The 27166-nt window shown below is 30.6% G+C and overlaps 2 protein-coding genes across 3 annotated transcripts in view; one reads left to right on the top strand and one right to left on the bottom strand.

Annotated features, from left to right (window-relative positions):
- Positions 1 to 13263, top strand: part of LOC103574932 (uncharacterized) — a 58225-nt gene extending 44962 nt beyond the window's left edge. For both annotated transcript variants that reach the window (XM_008554500.3, XM_008554499.1), the window contains exon 4: positions 12461 to 13263. In XM_008554500.3, the coding sequence (XP_008552722.1) occupies positions 12461 to 12598 (138 nt within the window). In that variant the 3' untranslated portion in view covers positions 12599 to 13263. The remainder of the gene's footprint in view (positions 1 to 12460) is intronic.
- The window catches only part of LOC106693517 (homeobox protein DBX1-A-like), a 126909-nt gene continuing 112986 nt past the window's right edge, over positions 13244 to 27166 (bottom strand). The window contains exon 2 of the mRNA XM_053738931.1: positions 13244 to 13504. Coding sequence (XP_053594906.1) covers positions 13256 to 13504 — 249 coding nt within the window. The 3' untranslated portion in view covers positions 13244 to 13255. The remainder of the gene's footprint in view (positions 13505 to 27166) is intronic.

Genomic DNA, 27166 nt, shown 5'->3' on the forward strand with positions numbered 1-27166 from the left:
GTGGGCTTTTCCGATACTTTGTAGATTAGATTTAGTTGACGTTTCTTCTATTTTACTTGCGTCGATTTCACCAGCTTCATTAACCTTGGTAGGGCATGATCTGACAAGATGACCTTCCTGCTTACGTAGGAAACAAGTTGCATTATCAAGCGTGGGATAGATCCAATAGGTTGTGTCGTCAAAGTCGATTTTCCAAAAATTGGGAATTTTTTCGACGTCTTTTAGTTTAATGTAGACCTGGCGGCGAAAGCTCAGTATATGTTGAAGACTGGGTGCGTTTAATCCAGCACGAATAGTTGTTACTGTAGACATTGGTGTTATTTTGGCTTCTATGAGTTTTTGGACGATGATGTCACTAGGTATAAACGGCTGAACATTGGATATTATAAGCCTCTTATTACGCGTGACTAAGGGACGGATTAAAATTCTTTGCGTGCCGATTGTGATTTTCTGTGAGCTTGTCGACTAATTCTTTCGTAGCTACGTATACGCACACACGATTGTTAAATATTTTAGAAATATGTCGGATGTTTCCTGAACCAATTTTAGATGCTACGGCGAGTGCATATTCCTGTATCGGTGTTCCGTCAATGGTGTCAACAATAATTGCTTGTTCTTTAGTCGGTGTAATTTCTGTCTGGAGTGCGTGGGTGTAGTTCATGGGTGACAAGGCATGACTTTGAAGATTCTCCGTAGTCAGAGAACTTCCGGGTCGACTCATTACCACTCACGAATTCGTTCGCGCTCAGCGGTTGTAATACTTTGAATCACAGAGAACTAATTCGTATTTATTAGTTGTATTCACTACTGTATGTATGGTTTGGTTGAACACGTGGTACGGAGAAGTGCAAACACGTCCGGACCGTTCGAGTGCTAACCGTAAACTGTATTAGAACTTCAAAATTCACATTTCGTAATGGGTTCTATTACTATTGAAAAAAATAAACATATAAATTACTAACTGAAAATATAAAATTTACAATTTAGTTTCAATATCGTTATTTTGAGTGTAATGGGTCCAATTGTTTAATTAGTTAAGTTTGTGGCCTTAATTAAACAAGGGTCCACACATATGTGAAACTTAAGGTGTTTCACAACCTTTGCTCGACTAGTCAGCCTCAGGACAGGATTTTCCCCGTACTGGGCCACGCAGTATAAAACTTAGAAGAGAGAATTTATTATTTACTTATACTTATAGGGAAAATGTTTAGGAAAATTTATTAAGTAAATATGTTAAATTAAAATATAAACTATGGCATTTATTCAGATGAAGTAGCCTTACAAATAAATAAATGAACGTGAACAATAAAATAAAGATAGCTGATGCAATGTGACTCGAATGACTCTACTGATAAAATTTAATTACTGACTCTACTTATTTAATTATTTATATTGGCTCTACTGATTTAATTATTTTACAAATTACAAATGACTCGACAAATTTATAATTAATATTTTACAAATGATTTAACCAACAAGAACAACTCCACTCACTTTAAACTTTACAACTCCTTCTAACACTCCGACCTTCTTTTAATCCAACGTCCTCCAGATCCTCCGATCCTCCAATCCTCTAATAGTTCTCCAACAAATCCAAATCCAAATCCACTCCGCAACAATCTCCAATGTTCCAATAATTTATTCAACGTATACTGAATAAAATAAGCTTCTTCAACACGAGGGCTAATAAGCTCTTGACTAATAATATGGCGTAGTTGTAGATGTAGTAACAGTTAGTTGTAGATACAAACGTCTTACCCGATGCTTGCTTCAGCTTTTGGCGCGAGTCGATTTCAAATTCAAAATAATTTACAAAAATTCTACCCTGTTACATAAAAAATAAGTTTTAAAATTTATAATGTAAAACTTGCTTAAAGAAACTGTAAGTTTTAAAGCATATCAAACAATACTTTGATAATTTTCATGAAATATCACAGTGTGAGTTAGTAAATTAAATACATTGTGAAACTGTAATTTTTCATATTTAAAATGTGAAACTTACTGCGTGGCGCTAAACTGTAATTGTTACAGGTTCGTTTATGAAGCACGGCGTACTATTTAAAAATGTGATAAATGCTCGATCGAACAAAAATTATTCCAGTTATCTTTTTTCCGTGTAATCATAAGAAATATCTCGAGACAAAAATTTTCTAAATTTTTCGGTTTTATTTTTGGGTCTACGGAACCGGGAACTTCTTTTTCAAGAAAACCAATTCATTATTCATTTAGGAAATTTATTCAGCTACAATTTGCTTTTTTACGTTTCTTTGTACAATAATTTGCTGCTGAGATATAAGCCTTCAAATAAAAAAGGGTCCTTATGTCTTTGATTATCGATATCTCAGCAACTAATGGTCGCACTGTAATTCTGTGGGCAGTTATGGAAACTTGAATAAACTTTCCACAAGCTTCATTTTTGGTTTTTTAGAAAACAAAATTTTTTTTTAATCTCAATGTCGATTTGCAAAACGTAGAAAAAATTGACTTTTTATGGTTTTTTAGTCAATCCACGGCTACTTTGCGAATATCGATACAAAGCTTAATGTTACCTGGTGATTTCACAGCTTAATCTACCCCGAAAAGCTCTGTAAATTTCAAATCGATTCATCAAACCGTTAATCTGGACTGATTGCTCAAATTCTAAAAAAAACAATTAAAGGAACAAATTTTGATCCTTAAATTATATAACCATCATCAAAATGGAAAAATTCAATTTTTTCTGGATTTTCTTCTATTTTTGCGTTAGTTACTCAGTGACTTAAAAATGGAAAAAATCCGAAAAAAAATTAATTTTTCCATTTTGATAATGATGACACAATTTAAGGAACAAAACTTGTTCCTTTAATTGTTTTATTAAATTTATAGAGCATTTGGGAGTAGGTTAAGCAATAAAATAATCTGGCAGCATTAACCTTTTCATCAATATTTGTAAAGTAACGGTGGATCGACTAAAAAACCATAAAAAGTACATTTTTTGTACGTCATTAAAATCCATATTAAGAAAGTAAAAAAATGTTTTCTTCAAAATCAAGAATAAAGCTTGTGAGGCCTCTATTCAACTTTTTAAAGCTGCCCTCAAAATTACTGTGTGACTATTAGTTTCTGAGATATCGATAATCAAAAACAAAAGGATCCTTTCTTATTTGAAGGCTGATATCTTCCCGTGAAAAATGAATCATACATGGCCATGCATAGCCGTATATGGGTCATATATGAAGCATATAAGGCCATACATGGAGCATGGATGACCATACATGGAGCATGGATGACCATATATGGACATACAAACTTTTTTAATACAGTCATACATGGCCATATACAGTCATACAAAACCATGTATGGCCATACAGGGCCTTGTATGGTTCATATATGGCCATGCATGGCTGTATTAAAAAAGTTTGTATGTCCATGTATGGCCATATATGAACCATATACGGCCATGCATGGCCATGCATGATTCATTTTTCACAGGGTGAACGTTTGAGGCGTGCATTCCCGTGAAAAATGAATCATACATGGTCATGCATGGCCGTATATGGCTCATAAATGAAGCATATATGGACATACATGGAGCATGTATTGCCATACAAACTTTTTCAATACAGGCATGCATGGCCATATATGAACCATACAAGGCCAAGTATGGCCATACATGGTTTTGTATGGTTCATATATGGCCATTCATGACTGTATTAAAAAAGTTGGTATCTCCATGTATGGCCATATATGGCCAAGTATGGTCATGTATGGCCATGCATGATTAATTTGTTAAGGGTATATATATATATATATATATATATATATATATATATATATATATATATATATATATATATATATATAAGAATTCGAGCTGACTATTACAATTACTTATAAACAGAATGTTGTAGTGTTAACAAAATAGCAAATTTTGATATCACTAACAGCGAATTGATGATTATATTATGCTTTTTCGAAAGTGATTATATTCTTGAACCTTACGTAGCACAACTAAACTTTGTTGTAACTATCGGTCGCATAGCCTAGTCGTCAATGCGTCGGTCTCTCGTACGGAAGGTCTCGGGTTCGAATCCTACTAAAGCGGGTGCGGTCATTATAAAGTCTAGCGTTTTTTCTCTAAATTAAAAATTTCCATTTCGATTAGGAATTCAATTATTCGCATATCTGATAATCTCTGCGTCGCCAAAATAATAAAAAAAAAAAATTTTTTCTAATTTAGTTAAAATTTCTATACATAGTCATATCAAGTCATATATGGCCATATCAAGCTATGTATAGCCATATATGGCCATGTATGATTCATTTTTTACGGGTAAGCAGCAAATTGTCGTATAAAGAAACGAAAAAATGCCAACTGTACACGGAAAAAAATTCGACGAAAAATTCCAATATTACTATCGTAATCCTGGACTATACTTTTATTATCTGTAACTTTCAAATATATGATACGAAAATTTACAGTTTCTAAAAGATTTTTTACTATTTACTATCGTAATTTTATTAAAAGTTTGTTGTATAAAATTCAATAAGAAATATTACAATCTTACTATCGTAAATAGTAAAAAAATAAAAAATACGATTTAATTATAATATTTATTCCTTTATTCTTCCTCTTAATTTACAGTGCTGCCTCTATGTTTTTACAATACAAGCCACAAAAATTACGATAGTTGGATTGTAAATTTTCTGAAATGGTATAGTATATGCCATCTGAAGCGTTTACGTATGAAAGACAAATGTTGTCACAATACCATGATGTGATACTTGTGTGAGAGTATATATGTATATACGAATGATAACATCTATTTCGTTCATATTATGTGTGGTTCAACTATATATATTTATAAATCAGTGCATCTTTACCTCCATTGTAGTGCAGAAATAGAGGTCATTTTTCATGACATTCTTCGGACAATGATAAATAAAAAATTACAATAAAAATTGTGCTTTCTTCATGACAAATCTACATAAATTAAGGAATATAATAATATAATAATTTGGTGGTGTAAGTATATTTATTACTATTTATTTCTGATTAAACTAAACATTCTGTGGGTATTTCGTTCGTTTTAAAATTATTTATCTGGACATGAAGTTTATTTTTATAAACAAGTAGTATCATTGTCATAGAATGAATGATTCTAAAAGAATGAATTTTTTTTCTTTTTTAATAAATTCAATTCTCCTAATTTTGTTACAAAAATTATTTATTTGTCGACAATGAATAATTTTATCCGACTTGGCGATGAGGTAAACATTTCAATAACCTCAAATTATGGACATTTAATGTTTCTTTCTGAAGTTAGCCAACACCTAATAATTTTTGGATCTGTTTAAAAATGATAAATTATGAAAAAAAAAAAATATCGAAAAAATTGAACCTATGGATTTTTTCGATTTCCTACATGTGCATATTTTAGATATAAAGGAATGAGTTATTTTTATTCAAAAAGATACAAGTATAACACTTTTTGAACATGATGTGATATTATAACTTATAAGTTAATTTAATGAATAATTAATAATAATTAATAAATTTTATCTACCAAAAAAGTATATTTCAAAAAATATTAAATAAATGTTTTATTATTATTACTTCAATGTGTTTTATTTTTATTTCGACATTGTATTTACCTTCTCAATTTAATTATTAAAAAAAAAAAAGTACAAAATAATGAATTTTCTTTTTTTTTATTGTAAAGTTCTACTTTTTTAAGAAAATAAATTTTACTCCGTTGACTTCTAATTATACTTTTATATTTAAAGAACTTCTACATTACCGACTCATTCATTTTACGATAGTTGCATTGTAATGTTTATTAACACAACTTATATAATTTACTCTATAGTATCTGATTTTTTCTATCTTGTAGTAGTATTTATTATAAAACAACATGTACGATAGTCTATTGTAAAAATTATGATTTAAATTTTATAATCCACCGTTACGATACCATATAATGAAAATTACGATAATTAAATCGTAAAAAATCTGGGAATTTTTTTTTCCGTGTAGCTACATAAATTTCTTAAGCAAGTCATGAATTGGTTTTCTTTCAAAAAAATCTGGGCGTCGGTTGACCCTGCGGGCCAGCCTAAAAACTTCCCGCTGTTTTCAACCTCAAAGAGCTCGAAAACATTAGTGTAGATATATTTTCGAGCTCGAAAATGCTATCACATGCCATTGTTTTTTTACGATCTTTCCAATCTCTAACAAGTTACCTGTTATGCTGAAGTTTGAAAATTTAAGAATCGAAAATCATTAATGAAGCGGTTTTTAAAATTTAATTCTCGATTATGTTCAATAAAATAAGTGTATTAATACAGAAATCAATGTCAGGGATCAAAATCAAGATTAAAATGAGTTTTGACTCATGTAAGAAACAACAAAATATGAAATATCCGAGAAAAATATTAAAAACTACGTTTTATTGATTTTATTGTTGATAATATGATTTAAACTAATAACCAAGTTCGATGACACTATATGATCGAAAGAAACCATAAGAAGGATGATATGGTATAATTTCAGACACATTTTGGTAGGTTATATTATGATTTATCCGGAAAAAATAACATAAAATGTTATTTTTTTAACTTTTCCACGCCGATATCTTTCGAACTAATTAATCGATTTTGACGTTTGAGATGGCAATCAGCGCGTTTTATTGAATTCTTGAGCTGATAAAAATTTAAAATCGATCGCGTCAGTCGTTTCGAAAAAATTGAGAAAGAACCGTTTTTCACCATTTCTTTCTTCAACGATATCTCGCGAACGAATGAATGGATTTTGATGGTTGAGGCGGTAATCGACGTATTTTATTGAGTTCTAGAACTGATCCGATTTTGGAATTGTTTGGTTAAGTTATTTCAAAGATATTTGCAAATAACTGTTTTTTACCATTTCTTTCTTCCGCGATATCTCTCGAAGAAACCAACCAATTGAGATGGCTAAGGTTGCAATCGACGCGTTTTATCAAATTCTAGAGCTGATGAGATTTTGAAGTCGATCGTTCGAGTCGTTTCTGAGAAATCACTAAAAAACTAAAAAAAACATTTTTTTTTTTTTCGTAATCCGCAAATATTTTCGAGTCTATTCGATCAAATAATCTGAAATTTTCAGAAAAGTTGATGGCCAACAAGCTCTTTCAATTGCCACCTCAACCATCCAAATCGATTCATTAGTTCAAAAGTTACAAAGAGTTTACATACACACACACACACACACACACACACACACACACACACACACACACACACACACACACACACACACACACACACACACACACACACACACACACACACACACACACACACACACACACACACACATACACACACTCGGACATCATTCTGAAAATAGTCAGAATAGCTTCCTAGGACCTCAAAACGTCGACATCTGATGAAAACTCGATTTTCGAAAATCGGGGTGAAAACAATAACTTCCCGAAATTTTTCAAAATCGTCGATTTTCTTAGCGGGAAGTTAAAAAAATTTCCCGGTCCCGTAGACCCTGAAAACAAAACTGAAAAATCTAGAAATTTTTTGTCTCGAGCTATTTCATATAATTACGCAAAAACTGTAGCTCAAAAAATCATCTTGCTAAAAGGTCTTTAAACTAGAGATTTCAAGCTTCAAATTGCGTTTTTTAACTTCCCGCTAAGAAAATCGACGATTTTCAAAAATTTCGGGAAGTTGTTGTTTTCACCCCGATTTTCGAAAATCGAGTTTTCATCAGATGGCGACGTTTTGAGGTCCTAGGAAGCTACTCTGACTATTTTCAGAATGATGTCCGAGTGTGTGTGTGTGTGTGTATGTATGTATGTAAACTCTTTGTAACTTTTGAACTAATAAATCGATTTGGATGGTTGGAGTGGCAATCGAAAGAGCTTGTTGGCCATCAACTTTCCTGAAAATTTCAGATTATTTGATCGAATAGACTCGAAAATATTTGCGAATTACGAAAAAAAAAAAATTTTTTCTTAGTTTTCTACTGATTTCTCAAAAACGACTTATACGATCGACTTCAAAATCTAATCAGCTCTAGTACTCAATATAACGCGTCGATTGCCACCTCAAACATCAAAATCGGATAATTTGTTCGAAAGTTATCGCGGTAGAAAAAAGGTGAAAAACGGTTTTTTCTAAATATTTTCGAAACGACTGACGCGTAGATTTCAAATTTAAATCAGCTCTAGAATTCAATAAAACGCGCCGATTGCCACGTCAACTATCAAAATCGATTGATTAGTTCAAAAGATATCGGCGTTGAAACGTTAAAAAAATAACATTTTATGTTATTTTTTCCGGATAAATCAGAATATAACGTACTAAAATGTGCCTGATATCATACCAACTCATCTTTTTAATGGTTTCTTTTGATCATATAATTTCATCGAACTTGGTTTTTAGTTTAAATCATATTATCAACAAAAAAATCGATAAAACGTAGTTTTTAATATTTTTATCGGATATTTCATATTTTATTGTTTCTTACATGACTCAAAATTTATTTAAATCTTGATTTTGATCCCCGACATTGATTTCTGCCTCAATACACTTATTTTACTGAACAAAATCAGGAACTAAATTTTTAAAACCGCTTCATTGATGATTTTCGATTCTTAAATTTTCAAACTTCAGCATAACAGGTAACTTATTAGAGCTTGAAAAGATCATAAAAAAACAATTGCATGTGATAGCATTTTCGAGCTCGAAGAGCTCGAAAATATATCTACACTAATGTTTTCGAGCTCTTTAAGGTCGAAAACAGCGGGAAGTTTTGGGGCTGGCCCGCAGGGTCACCCGACGCCCAGATTTTTTTTTTCTATACGACCATTTTTCATGAAAATACAGCCTTCTAAAAATCACTAAAAAATTTGTAAAATTTTTTCGTTCCTTTCATTTTTTTGGATAAGTATATAATAATATCTTAGTATATATGATCATATATGGGGCATTCCACGCCAAATCAGACGGTTTTAAGAATTTTAATTTTTGATTTCCGTTATTTTTTGGTATTTTTTAGTACTCGTCAAAAAACTCATCTTCCTAAATTTTGAAATTTTTTCGATCATTGGTTCAATAGATCTGAAATTTCCAAAAAAACACACTTTTCATGGTTTTTTGCTTATAACATTTGAAAAATATTTTAAATAAAAAAACTCAAAGAATAAAAAAGTTCCATTATTCTATGTACTTTTGAAAAAAAAAATGCAAATAATTTTTTAGAAAAATTTTTCTGCGTTATTTTTGAGTTTTAAAACTTTAAAGTCGTTTTCTGAAAATCATGCATATTTTGATTTTCCTGAAAATTTGTGTCAACAAACTACTATATATTCCACAAATTTTCAAGTGGTTCCGGTCGTAGGATCTCCGTGGCTCCTATTTTTTTTCGATTATTGAAAATTAAAAAAATTTTCTTTTCTCTATAAATTATTGTCCGTACTGATTTTTGACACTGTGCACTTGTTTTTCTTATATATTAAAAATTGATTTAGATATTTTTTTATTCTTAGTAGAGATTTAAAAGCAGTAAGCAAAAGTTAATGTTATTTATGAGCAGTTATAATAAATGTTGTGATTTATTGAGAAACAACTATTTCGAAGCAAAAGAAACATTAGATTTGCCAAACAATTCAGCCAAGACCATTACAGGAGTTCGGAAATATTATATAATTATTCGATAAAGTGACGGATTTACGTTAACTAAGGAGTACTCTAGTTCATATAACATAATTACGTATTAAAAATATTCGTCAGACAATTTTTTCGTGACCGACTTTTTTTTAGAGAATTTTATGCTCTATGAGAATAAATTATGATCTAAGTAGAAAAAAAATTTCTTTACAGGTTACGGTGAAAAAAAGTGTCAAACAATGATTTTTGTATGTTATTTAAATGGGAAAACTAGTAAATGAATTGTCAACCTCTGAAAATAGTAGTTAAGGGCTCAAATTTTGACCAAATTTTTTTTTCTACATATTCTACCAGGTTTCGAGTCAGCACCTTGAAAAAAAAATATTGCTCTGAAACGAACCACCATAATATATATATATATATATATATATATATATATATATATATATATATATATATATATATATATATATATATATATATATATATATATATATTAGACTGGGCCAAAAAAATTGACTATTTTTTTTTCTTTCGATACTGTGAAAATATTATTCCTGATTTCCAAAAAAAATTATTGTGCAAGTTTGAGCCCTTAATATTGATATTAAGAGGTGTATTGTTACGACTATTCGTTCTTTGACGGAAATTTCATTTTTTACCCAAAACTCGTAAATCATTTATCTGACAAATTTGAGCAATGTATATTCTTAAAGGAAATGGAAGTCCCTACAAAAAATCTTTCTTAGTAAATTGACTTAAAACGAGCCGTTACCTTGTAACCGTGCCTCAAATATTGATTTGTTTTCTAAATTCTTTGTTTCTACTTTGGATTACTATAAATACTAGAAATATTAAAATTTTTTTTAGTCGATACATATTTTTGAAGGAAATTTAATGCTCTACAAAAAAGGTCTCTTAACATTTTTTGCTAAATTCACTCCTTCGAAAGTTATTCAAGGTTGAATTTGAGTCAAAACGACTTAAATAACCTGAATAACCTTTGAAAAAGTGCCTTTTCCTACATAGTCGGCTCTGTAGGATGGATCATAAAATACCCACATTAACTTCCTAGGAGACATAATATCGATGACAAGACCCCTCGATGACAGGGACACGACGCAAGATGGCCGCGGTAGCTGAAGGCTAGGGGACTCATAGCGACGGGAGAACGACGGTGAGCTTAGCTAACGCTAGGTCCCGGTTCATCCTGAGCTAGTGGAAAGTACTGAGAGTGGCTGTGTCCCACGACGTATTTCCTTTAACTCGGAACGGGGAATCACCGAAATAAAAACTATGTCTCCTTCATCTATAAACTTACAAACAATAGTATCTACAGTAGTCAAATTACAAATAGTTGTCGGAAGGACAGTGGGCTTGCTAAGTTCGTCATTAGGTGGACTGGCACAAAAAATAGCAAGGCCTAATAACGATAATCACCAGGACCGCGATCCTCTCCGATAACTATAAATTGTTCTCAATGGGGCGGGTACAATGGCTAACAGAAGCTGAGTGCCTGGTTAAACCATTCAAATACCAATACCAATATATATTTTTTCCCAAATACTTTGAAACAAACTGTAATTTAATTATGATTGATTGAGTTTCTGAGTAATATATTTACCGTATTATAGAAAAAGTTTATTTTTAGTAATTAAATAATTAATCATTTACGTTTTACCACGGGATGCTAAAGGCTAAGATTTATTATTTTTAATTTAATCTACATTCATCTCAATGCTATAGGAGAAGAGAGGAGGGCAAAATGGGCCCCTTAAAAAAAAAAAGCTCATATCCTTAGTGGTTCTCACTTGTATTACTTCTTTCTAGTCCCTTACCGTGTTTTTGGTCTTAATATGTTGCGTCTTTTGAAAATTAAAAATTTTTAGATTTGGGGTAAAATGGGCCTCCCAAAAAAAAATTTTAATACATGATTTTTTTACCACCTTTTACATTTTCGAATCTTTTGTCATGTATGCGAAATCAATATGCTCCAAAAATTAAAAATTTAAATTTCGGACCAAATGGGCTTTTTAAAAAATCTACTGAAATTCGACTATAATTTTATTTCATCTTAATAGTATGTTACACGTTAAGGAAGGAAAGTAGGACATTCCAAACCGAGTTTATAATTACCTATTCGACTCGAAGGCAAGGGTCGCAAACATTCGGAATGGAATTTCCTACTGTCCTCTGTAGGGTGCATACGAATTTTCACTAGATCTGCGCCTACAAGTTTAAAATTTTGCCTCCGTTTTGTGGGAAGAAAGGCACATACATCGTTGCTCATTATTTGTTCTCTCGTAAAAGAAAAGAACGGTTTTCTTCCACTTAAAAAGGGCAAGAATTAAAATTTTCGGTGAAAGTATAGTAAAAATGCTAATTAATAAATTTTTCTAAAATACTGATTTTTCGCGCTTAATTATTTTAATGTTTTGTATACTGATTCATTAAACGAACTATGGCATGTGTTCAGATTGCTCAACTGAAAGACCACTCGACGCACCTTTGAAATGGTCTAGTCTTAACTTCCAGATTATTTTTAAGCTTTAAGAAAAAAATTAATTTTCAAATTTAAGTTCAGAAAATTTTTCTATTTAGACATGGTAAAGGCAAACCACAATCTCAAACACTTTGCGAGGGTTCCTTTTTTATACATCATGGAAACTGAACAAAAATTTTGGGGGCCCATTTTACCCCCAAATATTTCGAGGCATCCAAAATTTTAGGGGGTCCATTTTGCCTCCACTCCCCCACCTATAGTTAATTTGTTTAAACAAATTTAAAATTTAAATTCAAATTCATAATTATATTCCAGGAACATGACGATGGAAATTGGTTGTTAAAATGGAGTAAAAAAGTAGCCAGTGCTAAAAATAATGGAACGCCATTAGCAAGAAGACCGATGATTCAAACATTAAGGACTAATAATGGTAACAAATATGAACCAGAGTAAGAAATAAAATCAATTGGAAAAAAAAAAAATAGTAATCAATATTTTTTATAAACATAAGTAATAATGAGGTTTTTAAATAAATATTGTTTGTTACGGATTTTTAAAAAAACAAACGAAAGTACAATGTAGATTCGACAACGAACTTAATCACTGGTAGTGTGGTGTTAATAAAATGTTTGCATAATAAAAAATTAACTTATCATCACTCAATTTGTTATTTATTTATTGCAATATATTACATCAATTATATCAAGATAAATGATCATAACTTGGTATCATCTTATTTTAAGTATTCACACCATAAGAATTACTAACATTATTATTTTACTTTTATTTTGAGATTAGACATTTGCTTAAAGAGTTTTAGCATTTTATACTCTTCATTTTCAATTGAGTTAAGATATTTCTCCCTTAATTATGCATATCAATCACTAATTACAATATGGTACAATTTTACATTACTCTCTAAACATGTATAAGTGAAATACGTGGATATTCATTAACTATCACTAATTCATGTTTAGAGAGAACGATGTCTGTTATTTCGTAAACTCAAATGATGATAAATTAAAATCAAAATTAATTTACGCTACTTGATTTACGTAACTGTTTAAATGATTGTTAATGTATTCATAAGTTAAATAAAGTTCATCATGATCACGTAACATTGATAATCTCTTCATTTTCTTCATTATCAGTAAGGTCATCGGTAGATCTTCGTGGACTCGCTATAGGACTAATATCACTAACATCTATTCTAGGTCTATCACCATCAGTATCACTTAAGTCAGGATTTGGATTGTTTTTATTTGGCAATGTTTGTTCACGTGAACCACCCGATGCCATCAGCTCTCTCTCTTTGTTGTTTCTCCACTTCATTCGGCGATTTTGAAACCAAATTTTCACCTGGAAATAACCATTATGCGATTATAATTAGATCAAAATCACACTTACGAAAGGGTCTACACTAATCCAAAAAATTAAGGTTACAGAAAAATTTTGTAGATTTTTTAGTGATTTTTGGAAAACTGTATCTTAGTAAAAAATAGTCGTATGAAAAAACAATCGAAATCATGAAATTTCTCAATATACTGACAACAAATTTTTGTGAGCACAGTTCACACGCAGTGACGAAAAATAACTCAAGAAAAAAATTTTCTAAATTTGTCTGTTTTGTTTTTATGGTCCATGTGCTGGGAAAATTTTTTTCAGGCAAAGCATTACAAAACTCATTTAGCAAATTTATTCAGCTTTAATTTGCTTATCATATGTTTTTGTACGACAATTGTTGCTTAGATATCGGCTTTTAAATGAAAAAAGATTCTTTTGTCTTTAATGATCGATATCTCAACAACTAATAGTCGCACAGTAAATTTAAGATCAGCGTTGAGACCTTGGATAAATTTTCTACCAGCCCCAATTTCCAATTCTTAAAGAAAAATTTTTTTTCGACTGTTAAGTTTCCGTTAAATTTATTAATTAAAAAAATATAATTAATTAAATCATTATTTTTAATTTATAGTTTTTGATCCGTTTGAGCAGAAATGTCGTTGATCAACATTTTTAGAATGTTGATAAAATCTATCCGTCGACAAAACAAAGTGCCTACGTAGATGAAAATTGGGCTGCCTCGACGTTCTCATAAAGAACCTGAGGTGCAGAGTGTCTGTGTGGGTCTAGTAGTATACCAAAATGAGTAGATGTGTACTTAAGTACGCTCATGCCAAAAATTAAAGGAACAGAAAAATTTTAGAAATTTTTGCATAGCTGTGACTTTGTTAAAAATAATCGTATCGAGACTTTAAAAAAGCGTTTAATAGCTCAAAATCTCTAGTTTCAATGCATTTCGATCAAAAATTTTTTAAAGCTACGGCTATTTTATTTTTTTTATTTTATTTATTTATTTATAGATTTTTATGCCAAGGCACAGGCCAAATTGCAATTTCATACATTATTATAGTTTTTTACAAGAGTATTTTTATTATCTAAGGTCACAATTTGTGAAGTAATATTTATAGAAGATTTAACTCTTACTGTATAATCCAATTTCTACACTGATTTGTGATTTGCTATTTTACAAAAATTTTGTTTACTTTCATTTAAAGTCTAAACTTAGTAGATAGTCAAACATTGTATTTTTAAAAACTTCAAGAGTACTTGATTTTAATATCTCAGGAGGCAGATCTTTCCAAAGACGAATTATTGAGACGACAAATGAATGCTCGTAAAACACTGTAGCAAAGTTTGGAATTTTAAACAATATATTATTATTTTTTACTACCAATCTCTCCGATCGTCTGACATCTATCTCCGTGACAAACAGATCACGCAGATATTGAAGTTTTCCTACTTCAAGCAGTTTGTAGAAATAACAGGCCATATAATAAACTTTTCTAGAATTAACAGATGGTCATCTAAGTATACGCCGATACGGAGATATGTGCTGGTCTCGTTTTATGCTAAAAATGAATCTAATACCATTATTTATTGAGCGCTGAAGTTTCAAGTTACTTTCAGCAGTAAAATCAGTTTGTACAACAATACAGTAATTGATAAGTGGAAGAATAGTAGCTGAGACCAGAAATCTACGTATATCAGATGGGAAAATGTTTTTTCTGACTTTTAAACTATGTAAAGATGCATTGACTTTTCTTAACGTTAGAGAAATATGGTCATTCCAAGATAAGTTATTCGTAAGGTGTATGTCGAGACATTTTGCTCTTAAAGCTCTAAAATACCTTTGCTTTACTTTTTTTATGAGCTTTGCAAGCTCAAAAGAGTTATGTTTTTTGTTAAAGTAATCAATATTAGAATCAAAAATAATTAATGAATGAGCGTTTTTTATATATTTACTCACAATCATATCCAATAAAAAATAAGTATATTTAGGCAAAAATCAATGTGATGGAAGTAAGGATTTAAGTGAGTTCTGACTGATCTCAGAGCGTTAATACATGAAATATCCAAGGAAAATATTGTAAACGGTGTTTTTTCAATTCTTTTGTCGATAATATTATTTAAACAGACGAATAAGCTACGTTAAATTACGTGATGATCGAAAAAGACCGTAAGACAAAGAGTTCTTATGATTTTGAATACATTTTAGAACATTATAACATGATTTTCTTTGTGATTTACACTAGTAACTTTAAGTGATAGTCGAGATACACCTACTGTAGATGGTTATACTAAAGCTTTTGAAAATTCAAAATTATACATGGAAAAGAGAAAAATTAAATCAGTTAGTATTTCTCAAGGTAGAAGCAATTTATAAAAAACAAATTGGACAAAAATTAAAAATATTATTGCCAGAATTTTTAAAGGTACCGATTTAAAAATAATTATTTGTAAAAAAAAAATAATAATACCTCCAATATAGGAAAGATAAAAAATAATAGCCAAAAATTACGAAAATTCAATAGCAGGACATAAAGTAGTAACTAAAACTTATTATAGAATTAGGCAAAGATATTTTTGGGATAATATAAAGAAAAACATAGAAGATTTTGTTAGGAAATGTATTAGTTGTCAGATAAAGAAATTAGTTAGAATAAAAACGAAACAGCTGATGGTAATTACGGACACATCTGCTGAAGTTTGGGATAAAATAGCGTTAGACATAGTAGTACCAAATAAATCATCAGCTAATGGATATTCATACATCTTAACGATGCAAGATGGCCTTTTAAAATATTGTTTTGCAATACCTTTAGTAATTATGACAGTACAAGATATCACCATAGCATCAGTCAAAATTTTCGTATTAAAACACGGTTGCCCAAAAGTAAATCTAACAGAGCAAGATCAAGCTTTCATAGGTAATGAGTAGCGGGAAGTTGGAAAAATTTTTTTTTTCAGTAATTCGATAATATTTTCAAGTCTACCTGATCAAATGATCTGAAATTGTGAAAAAAGTTGATGACCAACAAGCTTTTTCGATTGCCACAAGAACCATTCAAATCGGTTCACTAGTAAAAAAGTTATAGATTGGTCACACACACACACACACACACACACACACACACACACACACACACTCACACACACACACACACTCACACACACACACACACACACACACACACACTCACACACACTCACACACACACACTCACACACTCACACACACACACACACACCACACACACTCACACACACACTCACACACACACACACACACACACACACACACTCACACACACTCACACACACACACTCACACACTCACACACACACACACACACACACACACACTCACACACACACTCACACACACACACACACACTCACACACACACACACACACACACACTCACACACACACACACACACACTCACACACACACACACCACACACACTCACACACACACTCACACACACACACACACACACACTCACACACACTCACACACACTCGCACACACACACACACACTCACACACACACACTCACACACACACACACACACACACACTCACACACACACACACACACCACACACACTCACACACACACTCTCACACACACACACACACACACACACTCACACACACACACGCACTCACACACACCACACACACACACACACACACACACACACACTCACACACACACACACACACACACACACACACACACACTCACACACGCTCACACACACACACACACACCACACACACTCACACACACACTCACACACACACACACACACACTCACACACACACACACACACACACTCACACACACTCACACACACACACACACACACACACACACACACACACTCACACACACACTCACACACACACACACACACACACACTCACACACACACTCACACACACACTCAGACAATCGGACATCATTTTGAAAATAGTCAGAATAGCTCCTTAGGACTTAAAAATTTCGACATCTGATGAAAACTCGATTTTCGAAAATCAGGGTGAAAACAATAACTTCCTGAAATTTTAAAAAATCATCGATTTTCTCAGCGGGAAGTTAAAAATAGTCACTTGTTTCGGCCCACCTTAATATATATGGGTCATTCCACCAAATAAAGTTTCTTTTATGGGGCGACCCTCGTCGATTTGATTCAAACTTTGTGGAGTCGTTCTATCTATCAAAAAAAAAATTCTCTGAAAATTTGAGCTGTTAATATGAAGCTGTTTCAAAGTTATGGATTTTTGAATATTTAACAAATTTTTGTTTTCAAATTTTTCATTAGTTTTTTTGAGGCAGAAAATCGCTTTAAAATAATAAGCACATAATGGTTTTTTGTAGGAAAAACTCTCAGCTTTTCAATCACAATATCCATTTTTTATCCTAAGTTATAAAAGATCCTTCAAAATTCGATTAAATTCTAAAAAATAATTTTTATGACTCTGGGGCGCTTGATACATCTAATTTGATACTTTTTTCTGAAAGCTGAGACTTTTTCTCACAAGATATATAATTTTCACGATGTGAATATTTTTTGTTTGAACAAAATTAAATAAAACGTAGACTCTCTATGATTAAGAAACTTTAATTTTTAACTATTTTGAGGATGTTGATACATTTTTAACCCAAACATATTCCAGGCTATCAATAATAGGTGAGAAAATGTGCAATGCTTGTGTACTTTACACCGTATTTGACTTACTTAGAGTGTCGTATGTCTAAGACATTCATTTTCTGTAAAGAAGCATCATAGATTATAAATGTGAAATCAACACCGGTGAAATTTTGAATAGCCCGGATGTATAAATTTTGCGGTGTAAGGATATGTTTTCTGGTATGCATCTGCAGTAAAGCTCTGATAACAAAAATTATAAAATTATTTTTCATGATACCAGCATCAAAGCTTCAAGTCTGGGTAATAGTGATTTGAGTTCTGATGCTTTTGTGATTTGTTTTATAGTGATTTCAGACTATCAATGTTATCTGCATCAATGACAGTTCTGTCATTGTAATTAAGTTTCATAAAAACTTGTGTAAATAATGAATAGTATTTATAGTTGTTGCTTAATTATAAATTGCAAATCATAAGTTACGCGTAAACTAATGGCTGATCACACCATTGGTCTTAAATTAACTTGATTCTCACTGGTTGCTGACACTGAAACTGATCTCTAATGCAGGTAATTATTGAAAAAAATAGCTTACAACACGGGATGAAACATGGCTTTAGACTGCAGCTGTTGTCAGCTTTTGCCGACGGCTCGGGCAGCCTACTTCACTCGTCTGATATCGTTTTGTTTCATCTCTTACCATACAATGTACTATTTCAGTTCGATAAAACTATAAAATCAATGACTTGTATTTAAATAGTTATTGGTTTTGTTCAAACAAAAAATATGCACATCGTGAAAATTACATATTGTGGGGGAAAAAGTCTCAGCTTGCAGAAAAAAATATTAAATTAGATGCTGCTCATTTTTTAAAAAAATTCTTCTGTTTAAAAAATAATAATGAAAAAGTTGAAATCAAAAATTTTTTAAATATTTAAAAAATCATAGCTTTGAAACAGCTTCATATTAAGGGCTCAAATTTTCAGAGAATTTTTTTTTTTTTTAATATATAGAACGGCTCCACAAAGTTTAAACCAAATCGACGAGGGTCGCCCGGTAAAAATATCTTTATTGGGTATAACGACCCATATATATATATATATATATATATATATATATATATATATATATATATATATATATATATTAGGGTGAGCCAAAAAAACCAACCTATCGAATTTATGTCTTAAAAAGGACCTATATACCGAGATAAAAATTATCTCATTGAACAAAATTTTTGCCTCAATTTTAAAAGGTGTCGGTAGCCATTTGAAATTTCCATTTAAATAACATGCAAAAAAAATTTTTGTGATTACGAATATTACTTTAACTTCTGAACCGTGTGAGATAAAAATTCGGCTCTAGAATATTCTTGTAAGGCATTAAATTTTCTAAAAAAAAGTCCTGGCAGTCGAATTTGTAAACTTGATATTTCGTATACTAACAAGCCATATCAATGTCTATAGTAAACAGACTCATACAAATTTAAGGCTTTATTATTAAAAATATCTATGCTGCGAGAAAATTCTTGGACTAAAATTTGATGAAGCAAGTTAAATATGCAATTTACATACTAGGCTCATAAAACAAATAAAAATTCAACTTTTTTATTTGCATTGTATTTCAGTTTGTGACCTACATATTGCCGCAAGTCAGGCTCGCTTTATAATAGCTTTTAGTTGTCCGTTCCAATTCAACTTTCTGCTATTCCAAAATGTTAAAATGATGACAATAGACTTTTTAAAAAGTCAAAATTTAAAAGTTTTTTTAAAGTTACCAATAAAATTTTAACTAAATATTGACTTTTTTACGTTATTTAAAAAATAACATTCTGTAGTTAATATTTTGTTAGTTATTTTAGGTGAACATTTTGTTATATTTTAATGTTAGCTTTATTTTGACAACTGGCAACTGAAAAATGTTGCCATTATTTATATTATTTTATGTTTCATTTTTTATAACTTTATCTTATTTACGCTGCCATTTTTTAAATTATGTGACTCGTATGTTCAACATGTCGATCATTATACATCAAAGAGCGCTCAACAAAACGATAAACGCCTTAAAATAACTTTTGGCTGTGTCTAAATTACATAATAGATCATTAAAAATAAATTTAAATACTAAAATTATACAATGTAAAAAAAAAAAATTAATATTTGAAATAATGAATAAGAAATTTTTGAAGATAGATGAGGATAATCATGGATATCTTATCCTTTACATGCTTTTTCTTGTCGCAAATTTCCAATTTGACTCTGCCGTCCATCTTACGGCATTAAATAAATTAATATTTGAAACAATAAATAAGAAATTTATGAAGATAATTGTAAATTTTTATTCAACGCAGGCCTGATTTGCGCGCTTTGTGACGTCTGCGTTGCAAACCCCCAATGGCTGTTTATCGACCGGTGCAAAGAAGTTGAGTAAAATCAAAATAGATGTCCTCGACTCTCACCGGCGTTGTGAAAAGTGAGTGGTGAAATGACATTTCACCGCGAGTTTTAAGATTTTTAAATAAGCTTCATCTATTGAACATCGTAAGAACTCGTTGAACGATTTAAAGTTTTTTGTCAAAATCCATGTTGAACGGCTAGTACACTAAATATGGTTACTTCAATTCATCATATGGGGAGTGGGTTATACCGCGTGGCTGTGTTGTATTTATTATGTTAATAAATAGTGAAATTAACAATTAAAAGATCCGAGTAAATTTTAAGTCAATTAAATATGAGTTCTGAATTTTAAAGCCGACGGCTGGTTGTAATTTTGTGGATGCACCGTGTCGCTAAATAGCCACAGACTTCGCTTGGCAGATTGTCATTGATCGCGTAAATCAGGCAATTATTGAATAAAATATAGTGCATAGTGGGGCACTCAGATAGTCTTTATGTGGGGAGAGCAATTATTGCAGCACATGTCTCCAGGCCACGTACACGAAAATTATGGTCATATTCTATAACGTATAAAGATTCAATTTCATAAATAATATATATAATTTATTTAAAACCGTAAGATGGACGGAGGAATTTGAAGGTTCACCTATCATGGGAAACTGCCTACCTAATTTGGATTTGGCAATCTTTCATGATGTCCATTATATTATATGACTTCTCCGTAATCCCGGAAATAATGAAGTCATATTCTATAACGCATAAAGATTCAATTTCATAAATAATATATATAATTTTTTTTTTTTAGGCCTTAGGCCTGTGTATGTGACCCGACGACTCGTGCTGAAAACATTGCCCTCCCCACAAAAAGATTATCTCAGTATCCTAACTATGCAATATACTAGTATGAACCGATAGTGGGCAGTTAAGAGTTAGTAAATAAATGAAACACTAGTGCATTCCATATCTTATTGTGAAATAAGAAATCGTTGTTGCTTATTTAATTTATAATCAAGTTAACCCGATGACAAATAACTTTTTTTTTTTAATAAGGAAATACAAATATGGTCTTGATAAGGAGCACGTCAGATTGACCAAATAAGAAATAAATTTTTTTTTGAATAAGGATATCCTGATAAGCTCCTGATAAGGAACTCAGGTTGTCCTAATAAGACAACCCTTGTATTAACCTGACAAGGTCCTTATGGTACTTCACGTAAATCAGGAAAAAATTCTAGTCGGACTCATTATCAATTTATTATTATGTCATAATGAATTGATGAGAAGTGTGTTATGATCTTATAGTAATGATTTCATAGTGACTTTACGACAATCACATAATACATCTATAACTTCATAATAATAAATTTATGCTCATAAAAATCTTCTTGGAATCTATGCGGCTTATTTTTATTAGAAATTCGCAATTCTTTATTCTTGTCTAATTTCCCGTGAAAAAATGATCAGACCTGATCATGCCTGTTCATGTATGATCAGGCCTGAAATCAGACATGATGAGGCCTGATTATATCTGTCCATGCCTGTTCATGTCTGAAGCGTTAAATATGCTCAGGCTTGATCATACCTGTTTATGCCTGGTCATGCCTGTTCATGTCGGAAGCGTGAAATACACTCAGGCCTGATCATACCTGTTCATGCCTGTTCATGTCTATTCATGTCTGTTCATGGATGTTCATGTCTGTTCATGTCTGAAGCGTTAAATACGCTCAGGCCTGATCATGTCTGTTCATGGCTGTTCATGTATGTTCATAGCTATTCATGTCTGATCATAGATATAAAATTTTGTTGACCAAGAATCTATCACATATAAGATTTTTATTACTTAAAGTTCATACGAAACTTACTTTTCAACTAAGTCTCTTAGGTCAGTGGGTAGCGTGTTAAACTTTCGAGCGCAAAGTCCACGGTTCAAATCCTGCACATGTCCGAATTTTTTATTTTTTTTTTTATTTTTATAGCAATGATTATATATAATATAATATAGTTATACATAATTATATTTAATTATACAGGGCCATTTTTTATATTAATTTTTTTTCCGGATGGGCATGAACAGTAGGGTGTCTGTTATTTACCAAACTGATTTTTTTTAGCAACGCCCCCTAAATTTTTCGTTTATGGCCTAAAAAAAATTATTAGACCCATATAAGCCCTTAATATTCATATTAAATCGTGCCCCAAAGACAATACATTTCCCATTTGAATACCATGGGATTTCGGCGCGTTGTATATTTTATTTTTTTTCTCCTAAGCTAGTTAATTTACAGATATCAGAGATACATATTTTTCTAGGGAATTGAACACTCTACAAAAAAGGTCTCTTATAGTTTTTCGATAAATTTATTGCTTTAAAAGTTATTCAAAGTTAAAAATAAACTTATAGTTAATTTTTGATTTTTTCACTTTGACCGCATGGTAGAGCACTGCACTGAGAGAAAAAATCAGTAACTGCAACTACAAAAAAATAGTGATATACGGATACAAATATATTTTCTTAGTTACGATAACAAATCAATTTTAGTTAATATAACAATTAAATTTAGTTGCAGTTACTATTTTGTAGTTAATTCAACGTTTTAACTGTTAATGTAACTGACTAAAAATAGTTATATTTAATTTAAAGCAGTCATTCAAAGAACTAAACCCTAATCGTTAAATCAACTGAGATTTTTTACTAAACATAACGAAATTTTTAAAGTTGCTAAAACTATAAAATAATAGTGAATATTAACATTATTTCATAATTACTTACACAAATAATATTTAGCTACAGTAATTAAAGTAGGATAGTACGGCTAACCATATATATGTAGTTATGAGAACAACTAATTTTTATTTACCAGTGTGATGAAATTATATTTCATCTAACAAAAAAAACTTAGTTGTTGTCTCCATGGAAATTTAGTGGATTTTAAGGAAAAAAAAATTATTTTTTGTTTACAATGTTAATTTTAATGGTTTGTTAGGTTATTTATTTATTTTTTTTTTTTCGAGGCTTTTAAGTTTATTTCATTAGATATGATTTTTTTTTTGTGATGGGAGGTGGCTTATGTATATTTTTGTCAAATTTATCTGACACACGCGCTTAAACTTATATTTTTAACAACCTTCCTATGCTTCTTAAATAATTATTTCGCAGTCGCCCTAAGAAGGATTCGAACCTAGCGCCCTACGCACGCAAGACCGACGATGTACCGCTACGCCACACGGCCGATGAGTAGCCATAGACGTTACTTAACTTATAAGCTAAGCGTACAAGTACTCACTTTGTTACAGCAACAAAATTAATTTAGTTACGGCAACCATTGTTTTCGCTCACAAATTAACCTTCAGGACTTAAAAAAATTCACATATCAAGCTAAAAAAAATATATTTTGATTATAAAACAGAAGTTCATGTCACGAAACTCCGAATCGACTGACATACACAAATTTTGGCCAAATTTTTTTGTCTTATAAATTTTGGGCTCAGAAACTTAGAACAATTTAGACTTTGCAGACTTAGAAAAATTTTAAGTTTCGGGACTGAAAAGATTTCGGTGCTCAAAAAAAAAAAAATAATAATAATCATACTTGTCGAACGCAAATTTAACGATTTATATGTAGATCATATCGAAATAATATATTATTTTAACCCCGAAATTTTTTCTAACTCCCAATTTTAGTTTGATTAAGTACCAAATAATATTTGATTTAACTAGTTAGTATGTGTTGTAACCACAAAACTTTTATTGTAGCGATAACTAAAAATAAATAACAAACTAATTTTAGCTACTTCAACTATTTTTTTTAAGGCATCTGAACAATAAATAATTATCATAACTATTTAAATTAGTTACACCAACTAAATAAAAATACTTGGATAGAACTATGTAAAATGTTTTACCACTACTATTTAAAATTGTTACATCAACAGCAAAAATATAGTGATATACGGATACAACTTTAAAAAATTCATTGAATCAACTATTTCGAAATAGTTAAAAATATATAGTTGCTGCTACGATTTTTTTTAGTTAGATTGAGTACCAAAAAATATTTGATTCAACTAGTTAGTATTTGTTATGACTACTAAACTTTTATTGTAGCGATAACTAAAAATAAATAACGAAATAATTTTAGTTACTTCAACTATTTTTTTAAAGTCATTTGAATAATAAATAATTATCATAACTATTTAAAGTAGTTACAACAACTAAATAAAAATAGTTGGATACAACCATGTAAAATGTTTTACCACTACTATCTGAAACTTGTTACATCAACAGCAAAAATATAGTGATATACGGATACAACTTTAAAAAAATCGTTGAATCAACTATTTCGAAATAGTTAAAAGTATATAATTACTGCTACGATTGTTTTTAGTTAAATTGAGTACCAAATAATATTTGATTCAACTAGTTAGTATTTGTTGTGACTACTAAACTTTAATTATAGCGATAACTAAAAATAAATAACAAAATAATTTTAGTTACTTCAACTATTTTTTTAAAGTCATTTGAATAATAAATAATTATAATAACTATTTAAAGTAGTTACAACAAGTAAATAAAAATAGTTGGATACAACCATGTAAAATGTTTTACCACTACTATCTGAAACTTGTTACATCAACAGCAAAAATATAGTGATATACGGATACAACTTTAAAAAAAGTAGTTGAATCAACTATTTCGAAATAGTTAAAAGTATATAATTACTGCTACGATTGTTTTTAGTTAAATTGAGTACCAAATAATATTTGATTCAACTAGTTAGTATTTGTTGTGACTACTAAACTTTAATTATAGCGATAACTAAAAATAAATAACAAAATAATTTTAGTTACTTCAACTATTTTTTTAAAGTCATCTGAATAATAAATAGTTACAATAACTATTTGGATTCGTTACACTAACTAAATTAAAATAGTTGTCTCTTTTTAGTTATGGCAACTACTGAGATTTCTATCAGTCTGGTTAATGTGAAAAATTTTCATTTTTAACTGTGTTATTGAAAAAATTACTGTACGATTTGAACATCTGCGTCAAAAATAAAACTTGATTCAGGCTCACTTTACCTCGCTTCGCCTAATTTTCTCTTGAAGTTATCGGTTTGCCGACGATTTTTCGATAAGATCTCGACTTTTTCGACTTAAATTAAATTAAATTAAATTTTTTTCAACTTTTTGAACTTTTTTCATCTTAGATTCAACTTATTTGTATTTTCTGGTCTTAGTTTGAACTTATTCGTCTTAACTTCAAATACGATAATCATTCACCTTACTTTTGACTTGCTAAACCAATTCGAAAAAATGTTATTTATTTGCCTTTCTTTCACTCGAGTATATAAAAATTATTTCACCTTAGTTTTGACTTTTTCGCCTTATAATTTAAGTCAAATAAGTCTACATCAAGTGAGTTTCGGTTTGATTTCAACTTTTTCGTCTTGAATCGTGACTAAGTAAGCCAGTTAAGTCTAAACCAAGGCGAAAACTCAATGTATTTTTAATATTCGTAAAAAAATTCGAGTTTGTCTTATGAAAAACGGCTCCAAATTTCGATTTGGTAAACCAAGTCTAAATCAAATTTTATTTTTGACCCGGGTAGCATATGGTTTTCGATCTTCATTTTTACCTAAATTATTAATATGTTTTTCAGTCAATTTGACAGCACTTTCTGCAGTATCAATGACTATTTGTAGGTGTTTAACAATTTACAGATAAAAATTTCCAAATTCCACCAAAGAATTTTAATGAAATAGAGTGTTGATGTATATCTAAAAAATTTATTTAATCTGTCATATTTTTTCCGTTAAATTGAAAAATTTTGTAATTAACTCAACACGTCACTCATATTATTCTTCAGTTATCTAAATTTTCGACGATAATTTTTTCAATAACACAGTTAAAATTGAAAATTTTTCGAAATAACAATTTACTTTTACAGAAATGATGATAATTTTGTGGTCAAAGTGAAAAAATCAAAAATTAACTATAAGTTTATTTTTAACTTTGAATAACTTTTAAAGCAGTAAATTTATCGGAAAACCATAAGAAACCTTTTTTGTAGAGTGTTCAATTCCCTACAAAAATATGTATCTCTGATATCTGTAGATTAACTAGCTTAGGAGAAAAAAAATTAAATGTCAAACGCGCCGGAACCCCATGTTATTTAAATGGGAAATGTATTGTCTTTGGGGTACGGTTTCATATGACTATTAAGGGCTTATATGGGTCTGATAACTTTTTTAGGCCATAAACAAAAAATTTAGGAGGCGTCGCTAAAAAAAATCAGTATGGTAAATAACGGACACCCTACTGAACAGACATGAACATGCCTGATCAGGCATAGTCAGGTACGACCATTTTCGTGCCTGATCAGGCCTGAAGACTGATGCCTGTTCATGTCTGATCATTTTTTCCCGGGTTATCAAAATATCTACTACGTAAATTTACGCCAAATTATGGCAAACCCTGTGTAATTTACGGTAAGTTCACCGTAATTTATAGCGGATCATTGAATTACTGTAATTGAGGTGGATTACCAAATCACCGTAATTTACGGTGGGTTGCCGAATTATTACAGCGCATTCGACGTAAGTTATCGTAAAGCTACCGCAA

The sequence above is a fragment of the Microplitis demolitor genome, chromosome 5 (assembly GCF_026212275.2).
Source record: "Microplitis demolitor isolate Queensland-Clemson2020A chromosome 5, iyMicDemo2.1a, whole genome shotgun sequence".
Taxonomy (NCBI): Eukaryota; Metazoa; Arthropoda; class Insecta; order Hymenoptera; family Braconidae; genus Microplitis; species Microplitis demolitor.